The sequence below is a fragment of the Medicago truncatula genome, chromosome 4, assembly GCF_003473485.1.
Source record: "Medicago truncatula cultivar Jemalong A17 chromosome 4, MtrunA17r5.0-ANR, whole genome shotgun sequence".
Lineage (NCBI taxonomy): Eukaryota > Viridiplantae > Streptophyta > Magnoliopsida > Fabales > Fabaceae > Medicago > Medicago truncatula.
This window is the reverse complement of record NC_053045.1, coordinates 60,770,651-60,795,170: the sequence shown is the minus strand read 5'-3', so window position 1 is coordinate 60,795,170 and position 24,520 is coordinate 60,770,651. Positions and strand designations below refer to the sequence as shown.

Sequence of the window (24,520 nt, the reverse complement as noted above, 5' to 3'; positions counted from 1 at the left end):
TTTAGTCTTGGGTTTTATCAATATCTCGATTGGAGGGAGACTCTCGTAATAATACAGAATTAGTTCATGGGCAAAACTTTGGATTCTTTTTTAGATGAATTCTTTGATTGTTGTTATTATGGTCAATTGAAGATCATTTCGAAATATCTTCCTCCAGCCTTTTATCCACGATCTAGGTTGAAGCACTTCAGTCTATCACATTTATGGCCAGACCAATTAGTATTATGATATGTTAGCCTATTAAATATATTTTTCCTTATATTATAATTTTTTAAGGGTCTTGTTAACGAGTGCCTCCGGAACACTCTTTAAACATGCTAAATTAAGAAATTATTCTTTACAAATGTCAAAATTTTCAATTTTCAATTCACTGATTACACAATTTTTCATAAAAAATTACTATTTAAGACCACCCATTGCTTTCAGACACTGGTTAACATTTCCCTTTTTTAATGTTTTTCCTTCAACTCTAAAACTTGTTAGAAGATGGTGCCAGATGAATTGGTTTGCCTTAGTTAATTTCGTAATTTAATTTTCTTTCTTATATAAAGTATAAAACTCTTAAAAGAGACAAAAAAAATAATTGGTGGAACAAAAAAAATTATAAAGAGACAAAAATATACTTTAGACTTCCTAATTATTTAGATTATTTATTAAGATATTTACACTTACATTTATCTTCTTAAAAAATTATATTTAGCCTTATATTTTTATAAAAGATTTAATACTTTAATAATGCTCTTTCAAAAACAAAAATACTTTAATAATGCAGACCTTTGTTGAAATCTTGTATAATTTTGATTATTGAGGGCGAATAGAAATAAATCCAATAGCGTACGGATTCTAAAAAATGAAACTTGAAGACAAAGTCAGAAATCAAAGCAAAAAGAAAGCATAAATCAATCAACACACGCATACGATACTCGTGCTCATCAAAAACTTTAGCTGAATCTACAATCTGAATTAGGTGAAACAAAAAAAAATAAAAAAATCAGAGAGAGTTCTAAAAATGTACGTAGATCACGCATTCTCGATTTCCGATGAAGACATGATGATGGAAACATCATACACGGCGAATAACAAACCACCGATCAAGGAGATTGCTCTCGCCGTCGCTCTTCTCGTTTTCGGAACCCTAGGTATCATCATCGGTTCTCTCATGGCTTACAATCATGTCGGCGGCGACACTGCTCACGGTAACATTCACCTCCTTTTCCTCTTCCATCTTTCTTTCCCTGATTCAGAATTAACTTTTTTTTTTTTTTTTGAAATTGATTGAGAAAATTTCTTGGATTGTGATTTTTTTATTATTAGAAATTAGAAATTAATAATAAAGAAGATGAAAACAATTTCACTAGACCTGAGCATAGGACTAATATTAGTTTATTTTTTGGTTTTGTTTGATCAATTTTTGTTATTGAATGATATACAGGTCTCTTCTTTGCAATACTGGGATCAATCTTGTTCATACCAGGTTTCTACTATACACGGATTGCATACTATGCTTACAAGGGATACAAAGGGTTCTCATTCTCTAACATACCTCCTGTATAGTTTTCTCCAGTACCATCCTTATGTATAGATGTTGATCTTCTATGGTTGCCCTTTTGTTTTATTTGTTCTGCCTTGCGTCTAATGTACATTTACATTCACTACAAATGCTCTGAACAAATATATTTACAAATTATAGCTGCTAAAAATTTATATTGCTATATAGAATGAAGAATCAATCTTCCTGCTTTGAACTCTTTTCAGTGTTTTTATTAGCTGATTATGATGGCCCAATTTGCTTTATAACTCTATAAGGTAATTTCACTTATGGAATCCACCCCATCTTCGTTTCCCTGTAGCAAGTCAAGTGCAACATCATGTCTTTGAATTGAACACCCAAAAACCTGCATTCTACTACTGCATATTGACACTCCGAGCATGTGAATCATATTCCCTGGTAAGGATTGAATGTGCACATTTTGTTGAGTTAAGGAATTCATATCAATAGGATAGAATATAACTCATAGTTGAAGACAAATTATTAAATTTGTAGCCTATTCACTTTGTCCACTCTGCCAACTACTCGCATCAAAATTATGTCACGTTACCTCTCTCTGCCTTGTAAAGTTGAGGCTAAGGGGTAATAATAGTATACTATTTTATTCCATTTGATAGAAGGGTAATGTTTGAGAGACCTGTGCACACCTCCTATACAAATACATCTTCATTGTGTATGTTATTTAGTGCTTCGTGCAATGTCTGATTAGGCTCCAATTGAAACAAAGGCTGTCTACAATACACCCAGCCACCTCATCAGCGCCCCCTGTGCAGGCCTGCAGGGCACTCCCTGTTTCCTTATTCCCAGCAAGTACCTCTTGGGGGAATCTTAATTGGAGTAATTTTTTTTAGTTGATAATTTATGTAATCAATCTATTGTAAATTGAAATATTTGACTTTTTAATTTAGAATCCTTAAAGAGTGTCCCTAATGAGACCGTCTATCTATCGAATCTAGTGGCGGAGGCTTTAAAGAGCTGAGGTGGGCCACGGCCCACCCCCAAAAAAAAATATTTTTTTCTTTAGGGAAGTTACAAAAATATCCTCAGATTATATTATTTTTCCTAGATGACCCACCCAACATTCTTAGCCTTTTCCCTTCCCCTGTTACGTTGGACACAACTTCTCCCTCTTTGAAAATGCGACCTAACTACAAACTCATAACCTTAAAACCTTCAAGTTAGTTGGATTACGTAACCAATTATTTTAATTTTCTAAGGTATGTAGTTTACTTTTTTGATGAAACTTTGTGCTTAGCGTTTATTACAACTGAAAAATTTATGTTTATATATTAGAGTATATTTTGCTAGCCCATCCTCGATATTTTTTCTAGCTCCGCCACGGATCGAATCTATGAAAAAGTATTCTCCCCAATCACATGTGGCTGGATTTCACACCTAATATGTTTCACCTATGCTTTCCGCCATTTTTTTTTTCTCAACGTCAGTACAATCTTGCACAGTATCTTTACTAGTACAAAGTATTTTATCACAAGCTACAACCAAACTCGATAAACATTATACAACTATTAAGATCTCTCAGCCTCTAATCGAGGCACTCCCCTCATCATTCCTACAACATCATTTGAAGAAAATGTTGATATTAAATTGGTTGAAATGGTACTTGACTTGGTGGCTGGTAGGTGCATATTTATGCAAAGCAGGAGTGTGATTCACATGTAACAGAGAAAAGCTATATAAGCGAAGTTACAAACTGTGTACACAAGTCTTTGATAATTGTGTGTTCATATGTTAATATCTGCAGAAAGAAGAAGAAACAAGGCTTGTTGATAAATATGAAATATGAATGAAAAGGCTGCACATGACAAAACCATGATTTCTTTGGTATATATTCATTCATTTTCTTGTGAATAGAATTTTTATGACAATAGGTACAATATACTACTTGAAGAACTAAATGTATGATTTTTGGTAAGAAAAAAATCTAAATTTTTAAGTTTAGGGTGATATTTTGCACATAACTGCAAAATTTCAGGGGGGGATTTGATCATAACCGTAAACAGTTAACAGAAAAATTTGACGGAGGGGTAAATTGATTAACGTTATGCAATTTCAGGGCGTAATTGAAGTTTTGTTAATTTTGGGGGGTAATTGACGAAACTTACAATTTCAAGGGAAAAATTGACTATTTACTCATAACTTAAATGATAAAATGCTATCGGAATGGGTTCAAATCAACAAATTTTCACTTTCATAAGTGTGAGAGCTTGATCATTAGGCTCTTTGAAAAATGAAAAAAAAAAAAATCAGATGTAACTTTATCATCCAATATCACCGGAAGCATCAGAACTGTCATCAACATGCAACTTTACGCATTCATCTTGAGGGAAGATTCACTTAACAATCCAATGATAAATGTGATTCTAAATATTAACAAAAGTAATGTTAGTGTGTATGATGTCTACAAAATGAAGGACATTATGAGATTTTTGGTTGCTTATAATCAAGAGTATGTTAATTTCTAAAGCGCTCAAATCCACCAAATAAATATTGCTTTACTATAATGTAATTTAGACAATGAATAATTTTGATCAATATTTTACATTTTTTTTAACATAGAATTAGATATAGAAAATGGATCAATACATTTAGAGTATGATTATACATTGTAACCCATTTTTCAACCAACCATTTAACATTAAGTTGGTAAGTTTAAAAGTGTTTATGATATCAAGCATGATTAGTTAAACACATTTTCTTCTTATTATTTTTTAATTCAAGCTTAATTTTAGAGATAAATAATTCATCAACAATAATCAAGTAATTATTAATTTTTTGGAAACCAAGATCGAATAATACACATATAAACTTTAATTTTGAGAAGGGTGAATTTAAACATATTAAATTAATATTAAATGTTCACATAAACATGTCTTAATTGAATTTGATAAAAATAAAATAATATTGTAAAAAATTTAAAATTTAAAAGACCAATTTATAACAAAAACAATTTAAAATTTAAATTTAAAAACATTTTGCCTAAAAAAATAAAATCTCAACTCTCGAATAGGTGCTTTTTGGCCCCCGCCCTTAGCAGAAGAGAAGAGAACAGAGTATCTGCAAGCAAAAGCGAGAAGAATGAAGAAGCGTGATGCAGTTGTTGTATCTGACGGCGTTAAAAAAAAGAAAAGGAAACGTTCTTGTTCATCCTCTCAATCCCAACTCTCCAATCATCCCAACACCCTATTCGCTCTGTTACTTGCATCTCTCTCAAACTCAAACTCAAACTCCAACACCAACCAATCCTTCATCAAAAAATGCTTATTCCAATTTCACCCTTCTCTTCTCCTCTCCAACTCCTCCTCCTCCTCCTCCGTCACACCCATCCTCGCTTTACTTCCAACTCTCCTATCTTCCACACACTCCCCAATTGCACGCCGCGCCGCAGATATCACCGGCGCTGCCTCCCTCGTTTCCCTCGAAATCAACGAAGAAATCGCTACGGATTCCGAAACCATCAAGGGATTAATTTCTCTGTTGGAGAATCCCGATAGGAAAGTTTTATCCTCCGCTTGCAATGCCATTTTGGATTTGTCTACCACAGCTTTCGCTCAACAGCAACTTCTCAATTTCTCTGCCTTGCACAAACTAATGTAAGGCTATATGCTATTGCAATTACTTTTAGCTTCTGTTTAGATTGAATTATTTCAGTTTATGTATAAGCTATTTCTATAACAAAAGATAAAATCAATTCAAACTGTTTTTATGTAGCTATAACTTGTTTTCATAGACTATCATAGGGAGCTTATAGAAATAAGTTGACAACAGCTTATGGACATGCCATTAGCTGTTTCCGTAAGTTTTTCTATACAATCTCTCAACTGTTTATGTAAGTAGGCAAGCTTAAAGAGGTCAATCCAAACAACTTTTGTTACAGAAATAGCTCATACATAAACACTTATATGATACGTTTTTAATTAAGTTATGCTATTAGTGCTTAATTAAGTTGTTTATCCAAACAAGGCCCTAACATGCAATGCTTTTATTTCTAACATGCTCTTTTAATTTATCGCTGTATAGGAAAAAATAAACTATTTAAGTAAAATCTTACACTTGAAAATCTGTTGTTTTGGATATATTGAAAATTTCCTTAGGTCTGTGTTTCTTCAGGTTTTTAAGCGCGTGGAATCTGTTTGTTTATTGTCTGAGGGAAATCAAAGTTTTCACGCTCTTAAGATTGGGATTAGGGAAGATGAACTATCGGTGGCTTTGCTCAGTGCAATTATTGTTCTTATCAATGTCTGTAATGTTGAGCAACTACATAATATCCCTGAAAGTGTTTCTGAAGCATTCCTGAGCCTTCTAAAAGAGATAAGGGCAAATGCTACTCATCATTTGGTGATTAGAGGTGATGTGAAATCTAATGTAGAAGGACGTTTTTGTAAGAGTAATGTTGGAGTTTGTGATCTTGCCGACAGCATCTTTAGGCTTTCCATTAATGCTTCACAACTTAGTGTCTCTTTGCCATTTGAAGTGGTCCAAAGAGGTCTTTTTGGTACAAGTGGTTCTAGTTTTGAAGATTTTCTGTCAAATCATTGGGAAGTTTCACCTTTTCTTCTATCAAGGACATCGGAGGATCACAACGTGAATGATATGTTTAGCCCATTTATACAATCTTTGAACTGGAATGGGAGTGTTCCTTCCCTACTTCATTCAATCCTTCAAGATCTCGTGTCTTGTTTTCCTATTGCTTCAGAGGAGCAAAACATCCTCAATTTCCTAATTGAGGTGAAAGATAGACTAGGCTGTCCTATAATCTACCAGCAGGATATACGGGTTGTAAAAGCCGATAGCCAATCCAGAAAAGAGACACATTACTTTCATCCGGAATGCCATAAGGAACCTCTGTATTTTACTAATGAAGATGTCTTAAAGTGCGAGCAAGCTTATAAAGAGGGTTATACTGTTGCTCTGCGTGGTCTCGAGTTTCGATATCAGCGCATTGCTTCTATTGCCGATACATTAGCACTTATGTTTGGCCAACCTTCAGTAGGTGCTAATTTGTACTTAACACCAGCTAATTCTCAAGGGTTGGCCCGTCACTTTGATGATCACTGTGTGTTTGTCTGCCAGATTTTTGGCTCCAAGAAGTGGACAGTATTTTCTCGACCCGGTCAGCTGTTACCTCGCTTATATGATAGTCTCTGTGGTTCCGATGTTGACTGTACAAAAGCTGTAAGAAGAGAGTTCTTTCTCAAGGAGGGTGATGTATTGTATATTCCCAGAGGTTTTCCACATGAGGCTTATACAAATTATGGTGTTGATGATGGTTCTCCTGGATTTTCGTTGCACCTTACACTCAGTATTGAGGTTGAACCTGCTTTTGAGTAAGTAAATGTTAACGTCAATTTTTTTTTAATGGTTGCAGTAAGCTTTACTTAAGTTTACCATGGTCCCTTTTCTTTTTCTTTTTTTGTTTATTTTCCTTTTCGTATACATTTTAAGTTCTATTACATAAATGCAGTCATATTAGGACGATACACAAATTAAGAAAAAAGGAAAATACATAGTTTTTCATGTTTCATAAACTTTAGACTTTCTGCAACTATGCCATAATTGCATGTGTATGTATTATTTGTAAGTAGAACCGAACTCTAAAGTGAATATTTTTCGATGATAAGAGACTGACCGAGGGAGCTATAGGTAGATAAACAATTAGACGTGTCTATATTTTGTGTAAATTTCATTCTCGCTCAGGATGTTGGGTGCAAGTATGCAAATCAATTGTATAGAACTTTGAATGGGTATTTTGGCCTTTCCGTTCTATCATGTGATTGCTAAACTAGTCATTGAAATGTAAAGATAAAAGAAAAGGCAAATAATTTACAACATTTTTAAGTCGATCTGAATCTTTCATGAAGAATTCCTTGATGAAGAATATTGGATAAAACCTGTGTAAAGAAATCAGCAAAATCTCAGTCATAGTAGTCAATCTTGGATAGCGGCGTGTAGCAGCCAATCCCAAAAGTGGGATAGCGTATAACGGTATGCCAAAAAGCAGTCACCGATATTTGATGATTTTTTGGACATATTACACTAATAATAATACTGTAAAGGATAAACAAAATTCTATTTAATATAAAATTAAATATAACACTCAAATCTCATGAAACATTAATAAATCAAAACACCAAAAAAACAAAGGACATAGGAACAAATAAAAAATCATAAAACAAGAGAAACCATAAAACAAATAATAACAGAGGAAGGAAAAAAAGAACAGAGAAAGAGAGATCCCCATGTCGTGTTTATCAGTTGGAAGGTAGAAGAGTGTGTTTTGTGGGGCAGGTGAGAATAGAGAAAGAGTTGAAAAGTGTTAGGGTTTACAAAATCCCCAAAATGCTCTCAAAAAGGTTTTAAAAATAGGGTCAATTTGGAAATTTCCTTCTAAAATCAAACAGCGGCTGAAGCGGTTGTTATCCGCTACACTCTGCTCCGCCACTATAGCAGCTGAAGTGGCCGCTATTTGATTCTGCACTGCTACGATGATTATCGTAGCGGTTTGTCGCCGCTACGCTACACGCGGCCGCTATAGCACCGCTATTGACTACTCTGAGCTCAGTTCATAACTGGTTTTGTAGATATTTGTGGGTCCCTTTGTTTCACGTTGACGAAAATGCTTTTAATTGCAAAACTATGAATTATGGTTTCAGCATAAAACTTTCACATTTGGTGTGCACACAGGCTAGTAACAGGTATTGAGTGTAGTAAATTAGACAGTGTCTGTCCCTGTAGTCAAGCACTTATGTGTAAATCCACCGGAGAAAGGAGACATGCCATGCCAGCAATTGGTTGTTGGATTAAGTGGTCTGTTTCCAGTGCATGTCTTCCATTGACAGTGGATGCTTAACCAATGTGCGGACAGTGGCCGATGTCAAAAATAAGGCTTTTTGTTGCTGAGGATTTTTGAATTTCATGGATTGCTTGAATTTGTTCTGGAAATACTTTCAATTTTCAAAATAGAAAATCAGAAGTACACCGAACATAGGATGGATAATATATATGGAGAATCAGAAAATCCTTCAGAAATATTTTCTGTTAAATTAGCAAATCTTAGTCTTGGAGTTTCTTTAATACCTATTTGGCAGTTTCCCCTATCTAGTGTGATTTTGACTTTTCTCTTTTTTCCTGGTCGAATGCTTTGCATTTGTTTACTATAAGCATTATTAATATTGCTACAATGGAGATTAGTTTGATTTAATATGATATTACAATATCCTACCTATTACTGATTTAGAGGCTAGTATGTAGATATGCCTAGAAAGAAAATGGCCAATTGGCGCCAGTTAGTTCATATTTTAATTCTTACAAACAAGTGATTTCACAAATGCTCAGATAATATAATTTCAATTGGCTTAAATATATTTTTAGTCCTTGCAAATATACCACTTTTTGGTTTTAGTCTGAAATTTTTCATTCGAGTTTTTAATCCTTGCAAATATACAACTTTTTACTTTTGATCTTGTTATTTTGTTTTAGTTCCTGTTAAATTTGTTTATGTTGGAATTAGTCTCTGTATTATGTGTGTAATATTCATTTTACTTCTTTTGTAGCTCATATAGGCATCAATTTAAACGGAAACAAATATTTCATGGACTACAACAAAATAACAAGGAACAAAAGATAAAAGTGGTTTATTTGCAAGGATTAAAATAAATAAATTACACGGACTATAAACAAAAAGTTATATATTTGCAGGGAACAAAAGCATATTTTAGTAGTTTCAGTTTTTCTTCTCTCAGTGTAAAAATAATAAGAGATGTTCTGAAAACAAAATTCTACACTGCTCAGTCGACAATCCTATAGACTCCTACAATGTAGTGAACCAAGGTTTGATTCCCATTTGGGAGAAGTACCCACATTTAATGCCCAATATGCCTCAAATGGCATTATGTCTAGTGGAGGGAACCTTTGGGAAACCAAAAAAATAATATAACTAATCATTACATCTTTGTGTATTCTTTCCTATCTAGTCAAAGCACTGTATGATGGCCATAATCATGGGCGGACCTCTTGTTCCTTAGCAATTATTTTTCAGATTTTCGTTGATTCCAAGAATTATGAGTAAATTTATTTTTAATTTATTTTCCCTTTAAGTTGTTCTTGTATATAGCTGCTTTAGCACTATATCGAATGATTAAAAAATCATTTGATAGATGTTTCTTGAATCAGAAAACTGAAACTATGCATGTGGAGTGACCCACTCTAAAATCAATTATTAAAAATTAGACAAGTGTGTCTGCAGGACACCGGGCCAAGCTTTCAGAGACCCATGTTTATGCAAAGCTGATTCATGGACCAGTTTTCATAGTATTTAATCTACCTCAATTATTACCCTACTGATAAGGATGTGTGTAATATTATCAACCTTTCATCTTCGTGCTGGTTTGTTGTCCTCAAGTCCGCATGAAGAGAGTGAAACTTGGACTTACTATGTTTGGTTATGTTATGAGAGATATGTTATGACCGGGTTTCTTTTATTTAGGAAGATTATTTATCCATTACGTCTTCCTAAATTTATCATTTTTATTTTTCTGTTTGATTTTTCTTTTACTTCAATTGTATTTGATTGCTAGATTTATGTTATGTTTGAATTCAATTTGGTAATTGTACTTGCAATTGGGTGAGGCGATTGAAGAGACCTTAAGCAGTTATAGGGGCGGGCAATTTCTTAATGGAGCAACTGCATCACTGCAAATGAAAGATTGAACTGCTAAAAAGAGTTCACAATATTGTAGCACATGTTAAAGAAACTTGTTATCGTTATGGTGATTTAGATATCTGGTTTCGCTCATTCTATATCATTCTAAACGCAGGTGGGAAGGAGTAGCTCATTTTGCTCTTCATTGCTGGAATGAAAACCAAAGAAGACCGTGTTATGGTTGCATTAATTCTCTGTCTCAAAAACTTGATCTTGTGTCTGTGAATCTTTTACATGTTGCCATTGGGATTATTTGCACTTCTAATCCTACTTTTCGGAAAGCATGCTTGACTGCTGCAGTTTCCTTGCCGCCAGATGTTTATCATAGGCTTATTCAGAAGCAGAGAACGACTTTTCTCCACTTGGTTGATAGAATATGTAATGAATGTAGATTTTCGGAAGTGCTGAGTAACATAGAGGTTGCAATTCAGAAAAATAAAGATCCATTTGAGCACATCCGATGGCTTCAGGTTCTTCGTATGGAAAAAGAAGCCAGAAGTGGATTCAACACAGAAAAATCTTTCAATATTGAAGATTTATGCTCTTTGTGTACCAAACACAAGGACAAATTAGAAGCTGCTTTCGTGGTTTGAGGATGTTGTAACTCGTCACATGATGCTTCTTCAGAAATATAAAAAAACAAGAAGACAATATATTAATGGAATGCTTTCACTTCATGATAAATTGTAATAATGTTTTTTTCTTTTTTTAATTTTATTTCAATTTTTCCTGCTTTGGCAAAGAATTACTGGATCATATTCACCTACTGGAATGCTTGACATCAGTAGCGTCTTACTGACCAGCTCATCAGTTTTCCTATGTTTCTGTGAACTATATATGGCTTACAAGTTATGTGCCAATGTATTGGTCAAACTAGATGAGCAAAATGAATCATGTAATCAGGTCCAGTGTATAAACAAAACTTTTTTTTTTCCTCTTCCCACACACAGGGCATTACATTTTATATATTGGTAAGAACTAGAATACATGTCTGCATATTTCACAAATCAAAATTAAATCTTCAGCCTATGGTTTTGGATGCTTAGGAGTTGGATGAGTAGTTACTCCATGATAATCTGTATGATAGACAAGATCATGAGGACTGTAACTGTTGCCGGTAATTTCTAGTGTTGTTAAATCTGCATTAGCTGGAGTGCTTTCCATTGCCTCATCTGATACCTGCATTTTATACATTCATGTTATGAAATGGAAGCAATAAGGAAAGGGGCATGGTGGACCTAAATTTCCTTTAGTCAAGGAAATTACTCATTGAAAGGATATCTGGTGATGAATGAAGATCGTACAACTCATATTATGATGAAATAGAATATGAGCCATTCGATCTTTAGCAAATGTTTGAGATCCATGATTTTTCATGTGCAGTAAATTCAAGGTGTATGAATGCACTAAGGAGAAGGAAAAGTTATGCCGAGGAAATTTCCTTGATAATAAGTTGTATCATGTTGCTTATCTTTTCACTATTTACTCTTTAAGATAATTAATAGGGGACTAACATACCTGAGTTTCATGAAATTTGTGGTCATGTCCAGGAGCGGACATGCTCAACTTCCTTGCTGGTGTAAAACCTAGAGAATAAGTATTGCTTGTGTGTTGGGAGATGGAATACAAAGAGAGTGTGAGAAAGCAGCATAAAAGAAAGATTGAAGAACTCATCATGTGATGAAAATCAGGTTTGCTACCCATAGGGGAAATTGTTGCTGCATCAAACATTATATAGTCGAGCATCGAAAGTGCATCAGATGGAAGTGATGGAGGGAGAGAGAGAGGGAGAGAGAAAAAAGGTGGATGCAATTATTGATCAAGGAGCTGGTAAACATGTTTTGACATGCGTGCCCACGGTTCTAGTGGTTATGTTGGACTGTTCTCTCTCTCTCTCTCTCTCTGATATTATTATAGTGAAAGATATCTATTTTGATGCCATACGAAACCATACTGCTACATCATCAACTCATGTCTTGTCCTTAACAATAAAGACTGGTTGTGATATATCATCCTTTGGCTGCTATATCTCAGTGATATCTTACCCTCTCTCAATATATTTGTATAGTTTGTTATTATCTTGAGACTTTTGTTTGTTGCTGTGATTTACTCAAGGCGTATCCTCTTAGCTCGGAATCTCCCATCCTTTCAACTACTGCATAACTCAATTATATTTCATTTTTAGTTGGAAGAAGTGTTCAGCAACTAACAATTATTTTGACCAAACAAATGTTTTGACCAACTTGCACTTGCTATGACAACTCTTCTATTTGGTGTAGAAAGGAATATTTGGTTTCGAACAATTGATTCAGTGTATCTTTAGGTACAGTAATCACTATCAATGTAATTTTGTTGAAGTTACAAAGTACATTAATTATGCCAAACTCATCATCAATCCAAATATGCACTCAGTTTACCTAAAGCAAGTAACTGGAGTGGAAAGTACTAGTGAATTGACTGCAGAGTTGTTGAATTTGGATGGAGAATCCAATTGTATCCACTTACATATATTCTAGATCTAATATATCTGCAGCTAGTATTATACAATGTCAAGAACCAAGAGATCAACCGGTGAATGATTTCAATCATTGAGGGGCTCGCGATTACCACGATCTTCTATTGACAGTTATGTCTAGATTGAGGAGCAAGATTGATGATGTTTATGTCTTTAAGTTTTTGTCAATGTGCCCCATTTGAATACTCAAAGGGATTGGGGTTGGGAGTGATAAGACATCTCAAATGTTATTAGTAACAACATGAATGAAATGACATGGGAACACTTCCATTGATTTGATGGATACATTACAAATTAAAGTTGATTCAAAATGGAAGCTCCGAACAAATGTATGAATATGATAAGGAAATAGAAACCATCTGTTTTGACCACCCTTTTTTTTTTTTCTTTCTAATTTATGACATTCCATAATTTTTTTAGTGGATTGATAAATTGATTCTTAAAAGTAAATAGAAACCATCTGTTTTGACCACCTTTTTTTTTCTTTCTAATTTATGACATTCCATAATTTTTTTAGTGAATTGATAAATTGATTCTTAAAATGGTAAGAACCAGTAAAAATAGTTGTATATTTTTTGTATTTTCGTTAAAGACTATGACATTATAGGTTATACTTCATAATGATTTCACGTCAATATCATCTCACCGACGGCTAATGTATCTATGCAATTTAGATAATCTTGGTGAAAATCCGTTGGCAATTGCAATTATATATGGACTAATTGTTGACACATTAGTTTGTGAGATGTATAAATTTTATAAGCAAATTAGTCCCTGGTGATGTGACATTCATGTGCGATCAATGTAGACAACATTTTTAGTTAATGTGTTATGTCATGTTATAGACTTTAACAATAAGAGTTGATGGACGACTATTTTGACTAACACTATAATTTAAGGGGTGCATTTGCCGGTTTTTAAATATATAGGACTATTTTAATTGATGCTTACAATTTTAAAGATTAATCTACCTATTTACTCCATATTGTTTTTACTAGGAATGTAACCCACAATCTAAGGAATGAACACTTTTCCACACCATTTCTAAGATTGAAAGATGAAGCAGAAACATCAAAACATAAATTTCGACAGTTTGGGTCTACACCACATGGACCAAATTAACAGTCGATTACCTAACATGGTCTGAGGATGGGAAAGTGGCAACAACACACGAGCTCTCATGGCCCAAAGTTTGCTAATCAACCAGCAAAATATCAGGATGATCTACTATCTTATTTCCGTAGGCAAGGGCCATACACCAAGGTTTTGTTTGAGAGTTTGGAGGAAAGAGGAAGGAAGAGTTGTGGGGATGAAAAATATAGAGGGAAATGAAGAAATCCTTCACATTTTTTTAAAATAGTATTTTTTTTTTAAATGATAAACTAATATTTATGATTCATATATTTTTAATATTAAGAATATATTATAACAACATAGAACAAATTTGAATAATTCACATAAACCCTCTAAATCCCTCAAAACCCTACTTCAATACAAGTTTTAGTTCTCCAAATGAGGAGGGTTTTATATTATGAAGAAAAATTAACCCCCCAAAGCCCTCATCTTCCAATGTACTCTATTTCTTCCACTTGCTCAGTCCTTTTTTCCAAAATTCTCCCATCCCTTCCCCTCCAAACTCGCAAACAAAGCCTAAGAAAATTATTCGTCTCACTTATGAAATTGCTCATTCCTTATATCAGCGGCAATTAACTGTCGTTCAATATTTTTCAGCGGTAGCTAACTGTCACCGGTATAAGGGATAAACAATTTTGAAAGGGAGAATAGTAGTTTTCATAAACTAATAGCAAGATTGCTTTTGGACGCTTATAGTAAAAACAAGGCTAAAATTTTTGTTTTTAAGTAATAATATTTGAACAATCATTTGATAACAAATTTTGTGACAACCTTGTTTTTTCTCTCTTGTCATTGGTCAAAAACAATATAGAGAGAAAAAGGAAAACATATTATAAGTACATACATTATGTGAGTATGAGAGAGAGTTGTCAAAACGTTGTCACAAAATAATTGGTCAAATATATTTTTTAATAAATGAAAATTTAGTTAATTCATATTTAAGACTACATTTTGTCAAGTAACCTAGCTCTGATGGCTAGAAATCCATCCTATATAAGGTAAATAACAGGATAATTCGGGGTTTGAACCCCAACACACACATATATATATAGTGCGGACTATGTATCTATTCTATATTATATATATAAAGAAAGTAGACTCTTTCGACTGATTTTTTCTCCTTCCAATTATACCTTTAAGAAAAGAATACTATTTGTTTATGTCATTCAAAAATATAAGAATTTATATTATATTTGATAATTTCTTTTCAAAGATATTATAGTTTTTATATTGTGCGTATCATTGAAAAAAATAAATATAGTTTGTTCCAATATGAAAGTGCAAAACATTTATTATCTATACCTATAATTTTAATTAAAATTTCATAAAAACTACCGCTCGTAATTTATATACATTAGTGCAATAAAATGAACGGACAGACGTGTACCAAGTGTCCGAATAAACGCTAGTTATATATAATTAATATGTCATCATTGCGCTCGTAATTTTGTGGTGGTGCGTGTAGTGGCTAGTGGTGGTTTTCGGTGGTAGTTCTGTTTTTTGTGGTTTTTGTTAGACGGTGTTGCTTGTTTCAAGCCAGTTCATTGTGATTTTGTGGGGTTGTATGTGTTTTCTAGGTGGTGATTTTTTGGTTGTTTACATGTGTTTAATTGCACTCACCTGCAGAAGAGAAGCAATGTGTGATTACACGAGTTTTTGGTAGGTTTGATGGTTATTTTGGAGGATTTTGCAACGATTTGGCACAAGATTTGTTTCTGCTATTGAGCGGATGTTTAGACTTTAGTTTTTGGAAATGACTTCTTAGTTTTGGTGTTTAGTTTTTATTGCTTTTTGGGGCCTCAGTAGAGGGTGTTTTTGATTTGTTTGTGGAAGTTTGAGGGTGTTTTTGGTTTGTTTCTAGAAGTTTATATTTGATGTATGGTTGTTTGTTTGGGTGTTCCGCATATACACGACACACTTTTTCTTTGTATGTTATTACTTTAAGATTTCTAGTCTAGCATTCCTTATGCTCGCTAGGGTTCTTTGCGTTTTGAATAAATTTCATTTTAACTTCATAAAAAAAATTAATATGTGATCATATCATATCATATATATATACAAAAAAAAAATGTTGGGGAGGGTTATTTCTTCATATATGCAATCAGCTAGTTACCATTAGCTCGGCAATATTTTGGCTGCCGTTACCCTTTGCCGCATATAATGAAAGCATCATTGATTTTGGCTGCCTTTGCCCTTTAACCTTTGCCACATATCTTTACACTTGATAGAACTATAGGTTGCAATAGATTATAGCTGGCTTTTAAGTTTTAACGTATGATTTTTTTGGTGTGAACTGGGTCCTTCACGTCTATCTGTTGAGATTGATGCCTGAAGTGGGATAAGATCAATGAGTGGCAAAATTTCACTATATAATTATATATTTTCTTAACTTTTTTTTTTAAAGAGCTTTTAAATTATTATTATTAGTAACATGCAGACAGACATTGTCAATCCACTTTTTCGAATAAGAAACGTAGATGGCCTTCCTATCGTAGAAAAAATTTAAATGTATTTTTTGGATTATATTATAAAAAAGTATATTATATTATGATGTAATTCTTTTATCGCATTTTCACATCATATTGCTGAATTATAATCTTTTAAAATCATGTAAATCAATCAGTCATTCTCTCAGTATAAATTTTTTCATTTTCCTGTCTCATTACCTTTACAATTATATCGTATTGTTTTTTTCGAAGAAATTATATCATATTTATTTAAAACTACTCAAATTAGCAATCATATTTTTTTTTATGTAATCAAACAAATTGGTGTATTCTCTAAACTACCAATTTTCTTTAATTAACTTTCTACGTGATTTTGTTTTAGAAGAACATACATTGAATGATATTTTTGAAAGAATAATAATAATATCAAACATATATATTTTTTTTTTATTGAGGAGGAATATAGTAAATTTTGTTGAAGTTTACTTATATTTTTTACTAAATTGAATCAAAGAGGGTGTAGGTTAGTATTTTAATTGAATAAATGTATTAATTGTATTTGTATATTTTTTTCATAAACAAAATTAATGAATATTTTCGTCTCGTAAATATAACTCAGTTGGTAGAGACATCATAATATATATTCAGGTGACGGAGTTCAAACTCCAAATTACCCACTTATTTACCTTATAAATAAATTTATAGTCACAAAGCTACTTGATAAAAAATCAATAATCATTTTTCTTAGTAAAATCAATTATCAAAACTAGCACAAGTTTGGTGTAGGTTTTGCGCATGGGGACAACTAAGACATATGGTGTACATTGTTATGAGGGTTTAATGGAAAATTCTGCATGATAAACATATGGTGTATGGTTATTAATGACTTAATTGTTCATTCAGGTTTTTTTTAATTTAATTATTTGTTTTAAATTGGTCTCATAATTAAAAAAACGTCTTAATATGGTCCTTTATGTTTTATGTCATTACATTTTTGAATCATCTCCGTCAATTTTTAACCTTAATTATCTAAGGTAGATCAATATTGAAGGTGGTCTACCATAGACCTTATAAATTTTTTTATTTTAACAATTTGATCTTTTTTAAATGGATGATCTCGTTGAATCATGCAACTCTATTATATCCTACAGTCAACCACCAACATCTAATTTTTTTCCCTTTTCCTCATCGTCTTCATCGATTATACCCAAAATAATAGCAACAATTAAAAAAAAATAATCAATGATTCATTCATAATTTTCCTAATATATCTATCTATCTCAAAAATCAATGACTCATTCTCTCAACTAAAAAAAATATTCATCTCATTTTCTCATTATTTTTTATATCATATTACATCATTTAAATCACTCATATTTGTTATCTATTCTCTTAATCTTTGTTGGTTCGTGCTGTTTGCATCCCTTTTAGAAGAAAAAAAATCTCTCAATATAAAAGTTTGTAATGTCATATTATTTTTCCGCTAGTTTAAAAAAAAAAAATACTGTAAATTGATAATTTACTATATGAAAATAAAAAATTATATCATTGTGGAATTTTTCAGTTGTCATTTCACATTAAATTTAAATTTACACGAGAATACATCACTTAAAGAGTAATGGTATTGTAAAAAAAAAAAAAGAGTAATGGTATTTGTACAATCCTTTAGGCTCTGTTTGGATGATAAAGGAAAGTTGAAGGAAAGAAAGTAAAAGGAATGATTGTTAGAGGAAAGAAAGTGAATAGAAAGTGGGTGGAAAGTGAGATGATTTTTTAGTTGTTTGGTATTAGTGAAAGTGAAAGGAAAGAAAGATTGTAATTTTATTAATAGTATAAATCTATACAATTGCACATTTATTTTATTTCGATAGAAACAACAGCAAGAATTTACTTCATTACATCGTATATTTTAATTTTAATTTAATATATTTTAATGTCACATTGAAAAGCATATGCATTTGTGGGTCTATTATGTAATTTTCCTCTAAATAGTGCTTTCTCTATGCTTTCCATTCAGGGGTGGTTCTAAGGCCCGGTGACCCCGGGCACTTGCCTGGGCTCCGGGCCAAATTTCTTGTGTAAATCCCTATGAATTTCTTATATAAATCCCTATAAATTGGGCAATTTCTTTACATTTTTTAATATTTGCTTGCAATTTCTTATGTACGCCCTATAAATGTGTTGCAAATTTTTTTTTGCCCGGGCTTTACAATATTCCTGGCTCCGCCACTGTTTCCATTGTGTATAGAGCATAAACATTTTTTGTGTGGGACCTAACCTATCAGTATCCCTCCTCACCATTTTAAGTTTGTTCCAAACTATGGAAAGATTGCTCATTCTTCTACTTTCTATCCTTACTCAATCTTTCCTTCAACTATCACCCAAAACAAACAAGCCTTTAATGACAACCTTTTCTTTCTCTATTTTTATTGGTAAAAAATAATAGAGAAAGAAAAGAGAAGAGAAAGAATGCAAACATTACGTGAGTATGAGAGAGAGAGTTATCAAAAAGTTATCATAAAATAGTTGTACAAATATTATTTTTTTTCATAAACAAAATTAGTGATTCCGAATGGAGTAATTTTGATTTCCTATTTTACTTTTTTTACTATATTGGTCCCTGGTTATTTTATATCCATGAGTTTGGTCCCTCGATCAATTTTTAATATACTTGACATTTTGGTTAACCATGCATTAGGGTTGATTACTTTATTAGGTGAGTGAGACACATGTGTACCGATTAATGGTCTGTTTGCATATAATGTTTTGAGATTTTTTTATTTTTTTATTTTTTATAGATATAAGCATTTGCGAGATTGTTCAAGATAGTTTTTTTTTGTGTTACAAAGTAACGAGATAAAAGAAGAAAAAAGAAAAAGAAAAAATTAAGTTTTAAATTTATATCTTAAGATGAGAGATTTTATGTCAAGTGGAGAGAAATTTTATGTCATGTTCATTAGTTATTTTATCTTAATTATTATTATTATTATTATATATATATATATATATATATATATATATATATATATATATGAAGTTTGTTAGGATACACCCATTAATTTTTATTTGATCTTTGTTATGAACTAGCATTTCATCCGGTGTAGCTCATGTGAAAATCAATATTGGTGGTTGTTAATACCACCAACCTGATTGAGAAATAGAGTGAGGACTACCAAAGCTTTTTTTTTTTTTGGTTTATGTTGTGTTTGAGTTATGTGGAATGAAGGAATGACATAGTTTTCAAAGCTAAGGAAAATCACTACAAGAATTCTGGTTTTTATTCTTTTGTTTTTACTGGCGGAAATAATCCCTTAGTAACGCCAAACATTCCTCAGTAGTACATATTACTGGCGAATATAAATCCCTCAGTAATATGAGCGTCAGTAATGTTATTGGCGAAATTTTCCCTCAGTAATGGAGAGGTAGTTTTGACAAAACATTCCCTCAATAATGCTTTGTCAAAACTACCTCTGCATTACTGAGGGAAAATTCCGCCAGTAATGTTTATATTGATCTGCAATACTGACGAAAATTTCAGCCAATAATATACTCCTCACTTTTTTTTTTTATTCTTTTCCACTTTTTAATTTTAATTAAAGAAATAAAATTTATTAAACACAAATAAATTAATGAAATAAATTTTTAATTTAATAAGACAAAAATTAATTAAACTGACCTATATCATCATAATATTCGTACAATCCATAAATCATTTTCGTACAAAACCATGAATATATCAATAATATTCGTACAATCTAAAAACTAACATAATAAAGTAATTATCATAATATAGGAAAATTTGATCTTGATCTCCCTCCTAACTCAAAATCCTTGCAAATCCTTCAACTCTTCTTGAGTATTAGATTCCTCAATCTTTCAGCAGTTGAAGCAGCCCTTTTGTTGGTTGGCTCAAGTACAAGGGCATATTTAAAATCAACAATTGCTTCTTTGTAGTAGCCCAGCATCTCTCTAGTTGTACCTGTATGGAAGTATGTCTTCATACTCTTTTTGTCAATTCTTATTGCTTTTGTACAATCTGCCTCAGCTTGGAGATAACTGCCAAGCTTAAGAAACGCTTGAAGGATACATGGTCTTTAGCGTGTCAAGCAAAACGCGATCACCACCATACCGAGCTATCAGGGAAACTCTTAAATGTTGCTTGACCCTTAAATGTCAATTAACATGTTATCAAAGCTTCTAGAAAACAAAAAAGTGAAACAAGAAATTAACATTAACTGAACACTTCAAACATCTCAAACACCAAGTTTTAGTGACAAAATCAAAATAATAAAGAAAATTGAGGTGAGAGTTTATGCATTCAAACCTTCACACAGTCATAGTTTTTTTATTTTTAACAACATACCAGCAGCTGCAGAAGGCCTTCAGACCGCGCCAGCCTAAACAACACACCAACAACAGGCCCCGACACAAGCAGTATCTAAAAGGGCAAGGGAACAATACACCAACAACAGGCCATGACAGCAAAAAATAACAAGGTTAATAGAAAACTGCAGAACCGAAAGATCACTCGGCTGTTATGTGGGACTATAGCTCCACATGCTTTTCCCTATTTTTTTTTTTTTAATAGATAAAACACTTACAGTACACTCACTCACAACAGCAGCGCCTCTTCTCTTTTCACCCTCTCTCTCAAATCTCAATCTCTCTCAACTAAGGTCTAAGCAGCTAAAAATATGACAACCTTAAAAATGTGCTTAAGATCAGAAGATGAATGGGAACACCTCGGCAAAATATGAAGCGAACAGTCAGTAATTTTATCTGGCTGGATAAGTATCCGGGAAGACTTTACAGACCTCATAATAGGTATATGTATAGATTGCTCCTTACCAATCTTGGTAAAATGTCTAGAAGTCAAAGTGGAAATCTAAAGATCAAATTCAGTAAACAACAAAATTAATTTAAATTAGCCCTTTGATTTCAAATACTCGTGCAAGATGGTTTGTGCATTCAAATTTTACTTTTGTATCATACAAATATATATATATATATATATATATATATATAGTAGAAAATGAAGATTTTACATCTTTGCAATATGTTTCAATCTATATTTTATAAATAAACACAATCATACAAATAGAGATGTAAAGAACAACTTGAGTTAATAATTCACATAATCACACAAATAGACTGCAAACACAAACTAAATTAAGGTATTGATAACCATCTCATATTTAATGAGAGGACATTATCATTCATCTATCTTTGGTGAATTAAACTCCAAATATCAAACATTTTAGCCAAAACAACTTCTACAAGTAGCAAAAGAGAGTAAGATTAAGCATGGCAAGACTAAAAGAAACATTTAAGGTAATAAGGCTTCCAAATCATAGGGCCTACTTTGCACTTCCATGTTCATCTAGAAGCCATTTTAAATGGTCTTAGTTAGTACTTAATTAGTGTTTATGTTACATTTATCTTCCTAAATAAAACTAAAGTTTCTACATTCTAATTCTGAACCTGAACAGAGCCAAAATGCAATTGAGCCAAACACAAAACAAACAACTTGTGAGTAATTAATTAATTTCCATTCTCAGATCTGTTAAAGTGGAGAATGTATTACAACATAAAAGTATGGCTGAAACAAGAACTCACTCTATATCACAATACCCATTGATCTCACATAAAGATTTTCAGGCTAACTAAACAAAAAGGAAAATCCACACATGTAACAACACAATAACAAAAAGGGAAAATCAACTAGGTTTTCAATCCTCATTCATTGCATGTCAATTTCCCTAACCCTAATTGCCAATGCCAGTCCCCTTTTGCTATAATTAGAACCTAATTTAAGAAATTCACCTCAATTAGTAGAGAACCTTCGAGATTTTGATCATGCGTGTGGGTTCACCACAACGGCGAAGCTAGCAAAAAGTTTATGCAGGAGCCAATTATAAAAAATAAAAAATTACTAAAAAAAACTATAATTTTTTTTTAAAAACCAACATATTAAATTGAAAGATAAAGTATGTTTTTAGTCTTATAGATTGTAATTTTTAAGGTTTAGTCCTTAAAGACATTTTATGCAACTTTTGTCTCGATTTTTTAAAATTTCACAAAAAAATATTTTTGGTCTTGCATTAAATATCTATAACAAAAAATCAAGGACTAAAATTAAACAAAATTGTATGAACTTAACTTAAAAATCACAAGTATTGTAGATTAATAAATACAGGACAAAAATCACAATAATTTTTACTTATATGAAATGTAAATTAAAACAACAACAAAGGATAAAAATTGACAATAGCTATTAGAAAATTTGGACAAGATGCATTTCAAGAAACCAGTTTTATAAATAATTGAGTGTTTACTAAATATATAGATTAATAATATATTTTCCAATGTAAACTAATAGGTTATTTGCAATAAACTCATTGTTCATTTAATTTATTTATGACTATTGTCTTGATAATTTTTATTGTTGACAAAGTTTTCTCTATAATTGTTATTAAGACTGAAAGTATCAAACCAATATATATATATATATATCAATCATGTAATAATATTTTTACCTTCTTATTTATCTTAATTTTCAACAATTGAACTTGTTTGGGGTAGCTCAATGTTTATTATTTGAGGTAGCCGGATATAAATACATACCGACCGATTGAAGAATAATTATTTTTTTGGGGTAGCTCCTACATGAAAGGAACCGCCCCTGGTTCACCAAGTTCTGCCCTTTGCTCCTTCAACACCAGCCCTTTGCTCCTTTTAAACCATTGGATGGCAAACCAGATGAAGGAGAACGATTGAGATGGAGCAGAGGGAAAACTAAATACATATGTTTTTCTGGATGTGTGTTTTTCTTGAATGAAACCCAAATGTGTGTTTCTGATTGTTCTAATTTTCTTATTTTGTTTTTTTAAATTGAATTAGTATGTTCGTCATTACCGACGGATTTTTTGAATACTGACGAAGTTTCCTTTCAGATTACCGATAGATATTTTGAGTTATTGACAGATTTTTAATGCACAATATTATTGGCGGATATTAATGATTAGTGGCGGATTATTTAATTTGTCATAACATTACTGACAGATTTATGTTCCTCAGTAATACAAAGGCACATGCAGCTATCCTTCATTAACATTACTGACCGAAAATTTCCGCCGGTAATTAGAGACAAGTTCGTCATTAACATTACTGGCAGATTTATCCGTCAGTAGCGTAAATGTCTGAATTATTGAGGGTTTTTTCTGTTAATAACGTTATTGAAGATTTTTTTGTTGTTACTAAGGGGTTATTCCGCTAGTAATTACTGAGGGTCTAAATCCCTCGGTAATGCAATTTTGAATTGGTTAGTAAATAGGGGAATTCTTATAGTGAATATAATTCACCATATGTTTGATAAAGTCAAGTTACTTTCACTTTGATGGTTGAAAACTTATAATATCGATTTTGGTTTAAACTATCATATGTGATGGTTGTTAAAAAAAACAAAGCAATATTTTTTTAATATACCGATTGTTGGTTTTTGAAGTGATCCAATGACAAAACTGGTGTATATATAGTTTTTTACTTTTATATTATTTGTTCTCCCTTTTTGATTCCAACACCACACACATCTCAGTTACGTTTTATACAACCAGATATGATATCTAACATTTTTGTATTTAAATAACACATCTCATAATTCTAAAATAACAACTAAAAAAGAAAGTGTTTTGTTAACGATTGTTCCTAACACTCTTTAAGGATACTTATAAATTATTAAGAGTGTCCGGTGGGAGTTAGCATTCCCCGAAAGAAATGGTAGATCATGAATGAGGTGTTGTAATTCCCAAAATGGATAAAAATTGAAATGTTGTAAAACTAAAAATGGAAAGAAGAAAAAATGAAAGTTAGCTTCTTGTATTGCCGTAACAGGTAGGAATAAACAACATTATAGATTCTTGTCGAGTTGTCGTTTGTTAATGCACATGTGTGTTGCAACTTGCATGTTACAAGTAGCTGCATAATTATATGATTATTAAAGCATTTGTTTGAGTAGTGGGGATCAGTCTCTTCAATTCCATCCTCTTAGAGTGGCAACATATAGAGAACAAATTAATACATGCATTTCAATGTTTAACACCATGCAGCAGTTTACCTTTGCCTTAGGTAATACTAGTACCATTCATTTCAAGCCGTTT

The 24,520-nt window shown here is 32.1% G+C and overlaps 3 protein-coding genes across 3 annotated transcripts; 2 read left to right on the top strand and 1 right to left on the bottom strand.

Moving 5' to 3' along the window:
* Nucleotides 1–801: 801 nt before the first annotated feature.
* Nucleotides 802–1,745, top strand: LOC11443758 (transmembrane protein 230). The gene is made up of 2 exons (XM_003609956.4): nt 802–1,196; nt 1,433–1,745. Exons 1-2 carry the CDS (start codon nt 1,010–1,012, stop codon nt 1,552–1,554), a joined length of 309 nt encoding a protein of 102 aa, XP_003610004.1. The 5' UTR covers nt 802–1,009; the 3' UTR covers nt 1,555–1,745.
* A 2,822-nt stretch (nt 1,746–4,567) lies between these two features.
* LOC11424668 (uncharacterized) lies at nt 4,568–10,861 on the top strand. The gene is made up of 3 exons (XM_003609955.4): nt 4,568–5,160; nt 5,662–6,894; nt 10,384–10,861. The coding sequence occupies exons 1-3, from the start codon at nt 4,646–4,648 to the stop codon at nt 10,859–10,861; spliced, it is 2,226 nt and encodes a 741-aa protein (XP_003610003.2). The 5' UTR covers nt 4,568–4,645.
* Nucleotides 10,862–11,155: 294 nt separating this feature from the next.
* LOC11421920 (uncharacterized) lies at nt 11,156–12,246 on the bottom strand. The gene is made up of 2 exons (XM_003609954.3): nt 11,787–12,246; nt 11,156–11,447 (listed from the first exon to the last, which is right to left on the bottom strand). The coding sequence occupies exons 1-2, from the start codon at nt 12,012–12,014 to the stop codon at nt 11,295–11,297; spliced, it is 381 nt and encodes a 126-aa protein (XP_003610002.2). The 5' UTR covers nt 12,015–12,246; the 3' UTR covers nt 11,156–11,294.
* Nucleotides 12,247–24,520: the final 12,274 nt, after the last annotated feature.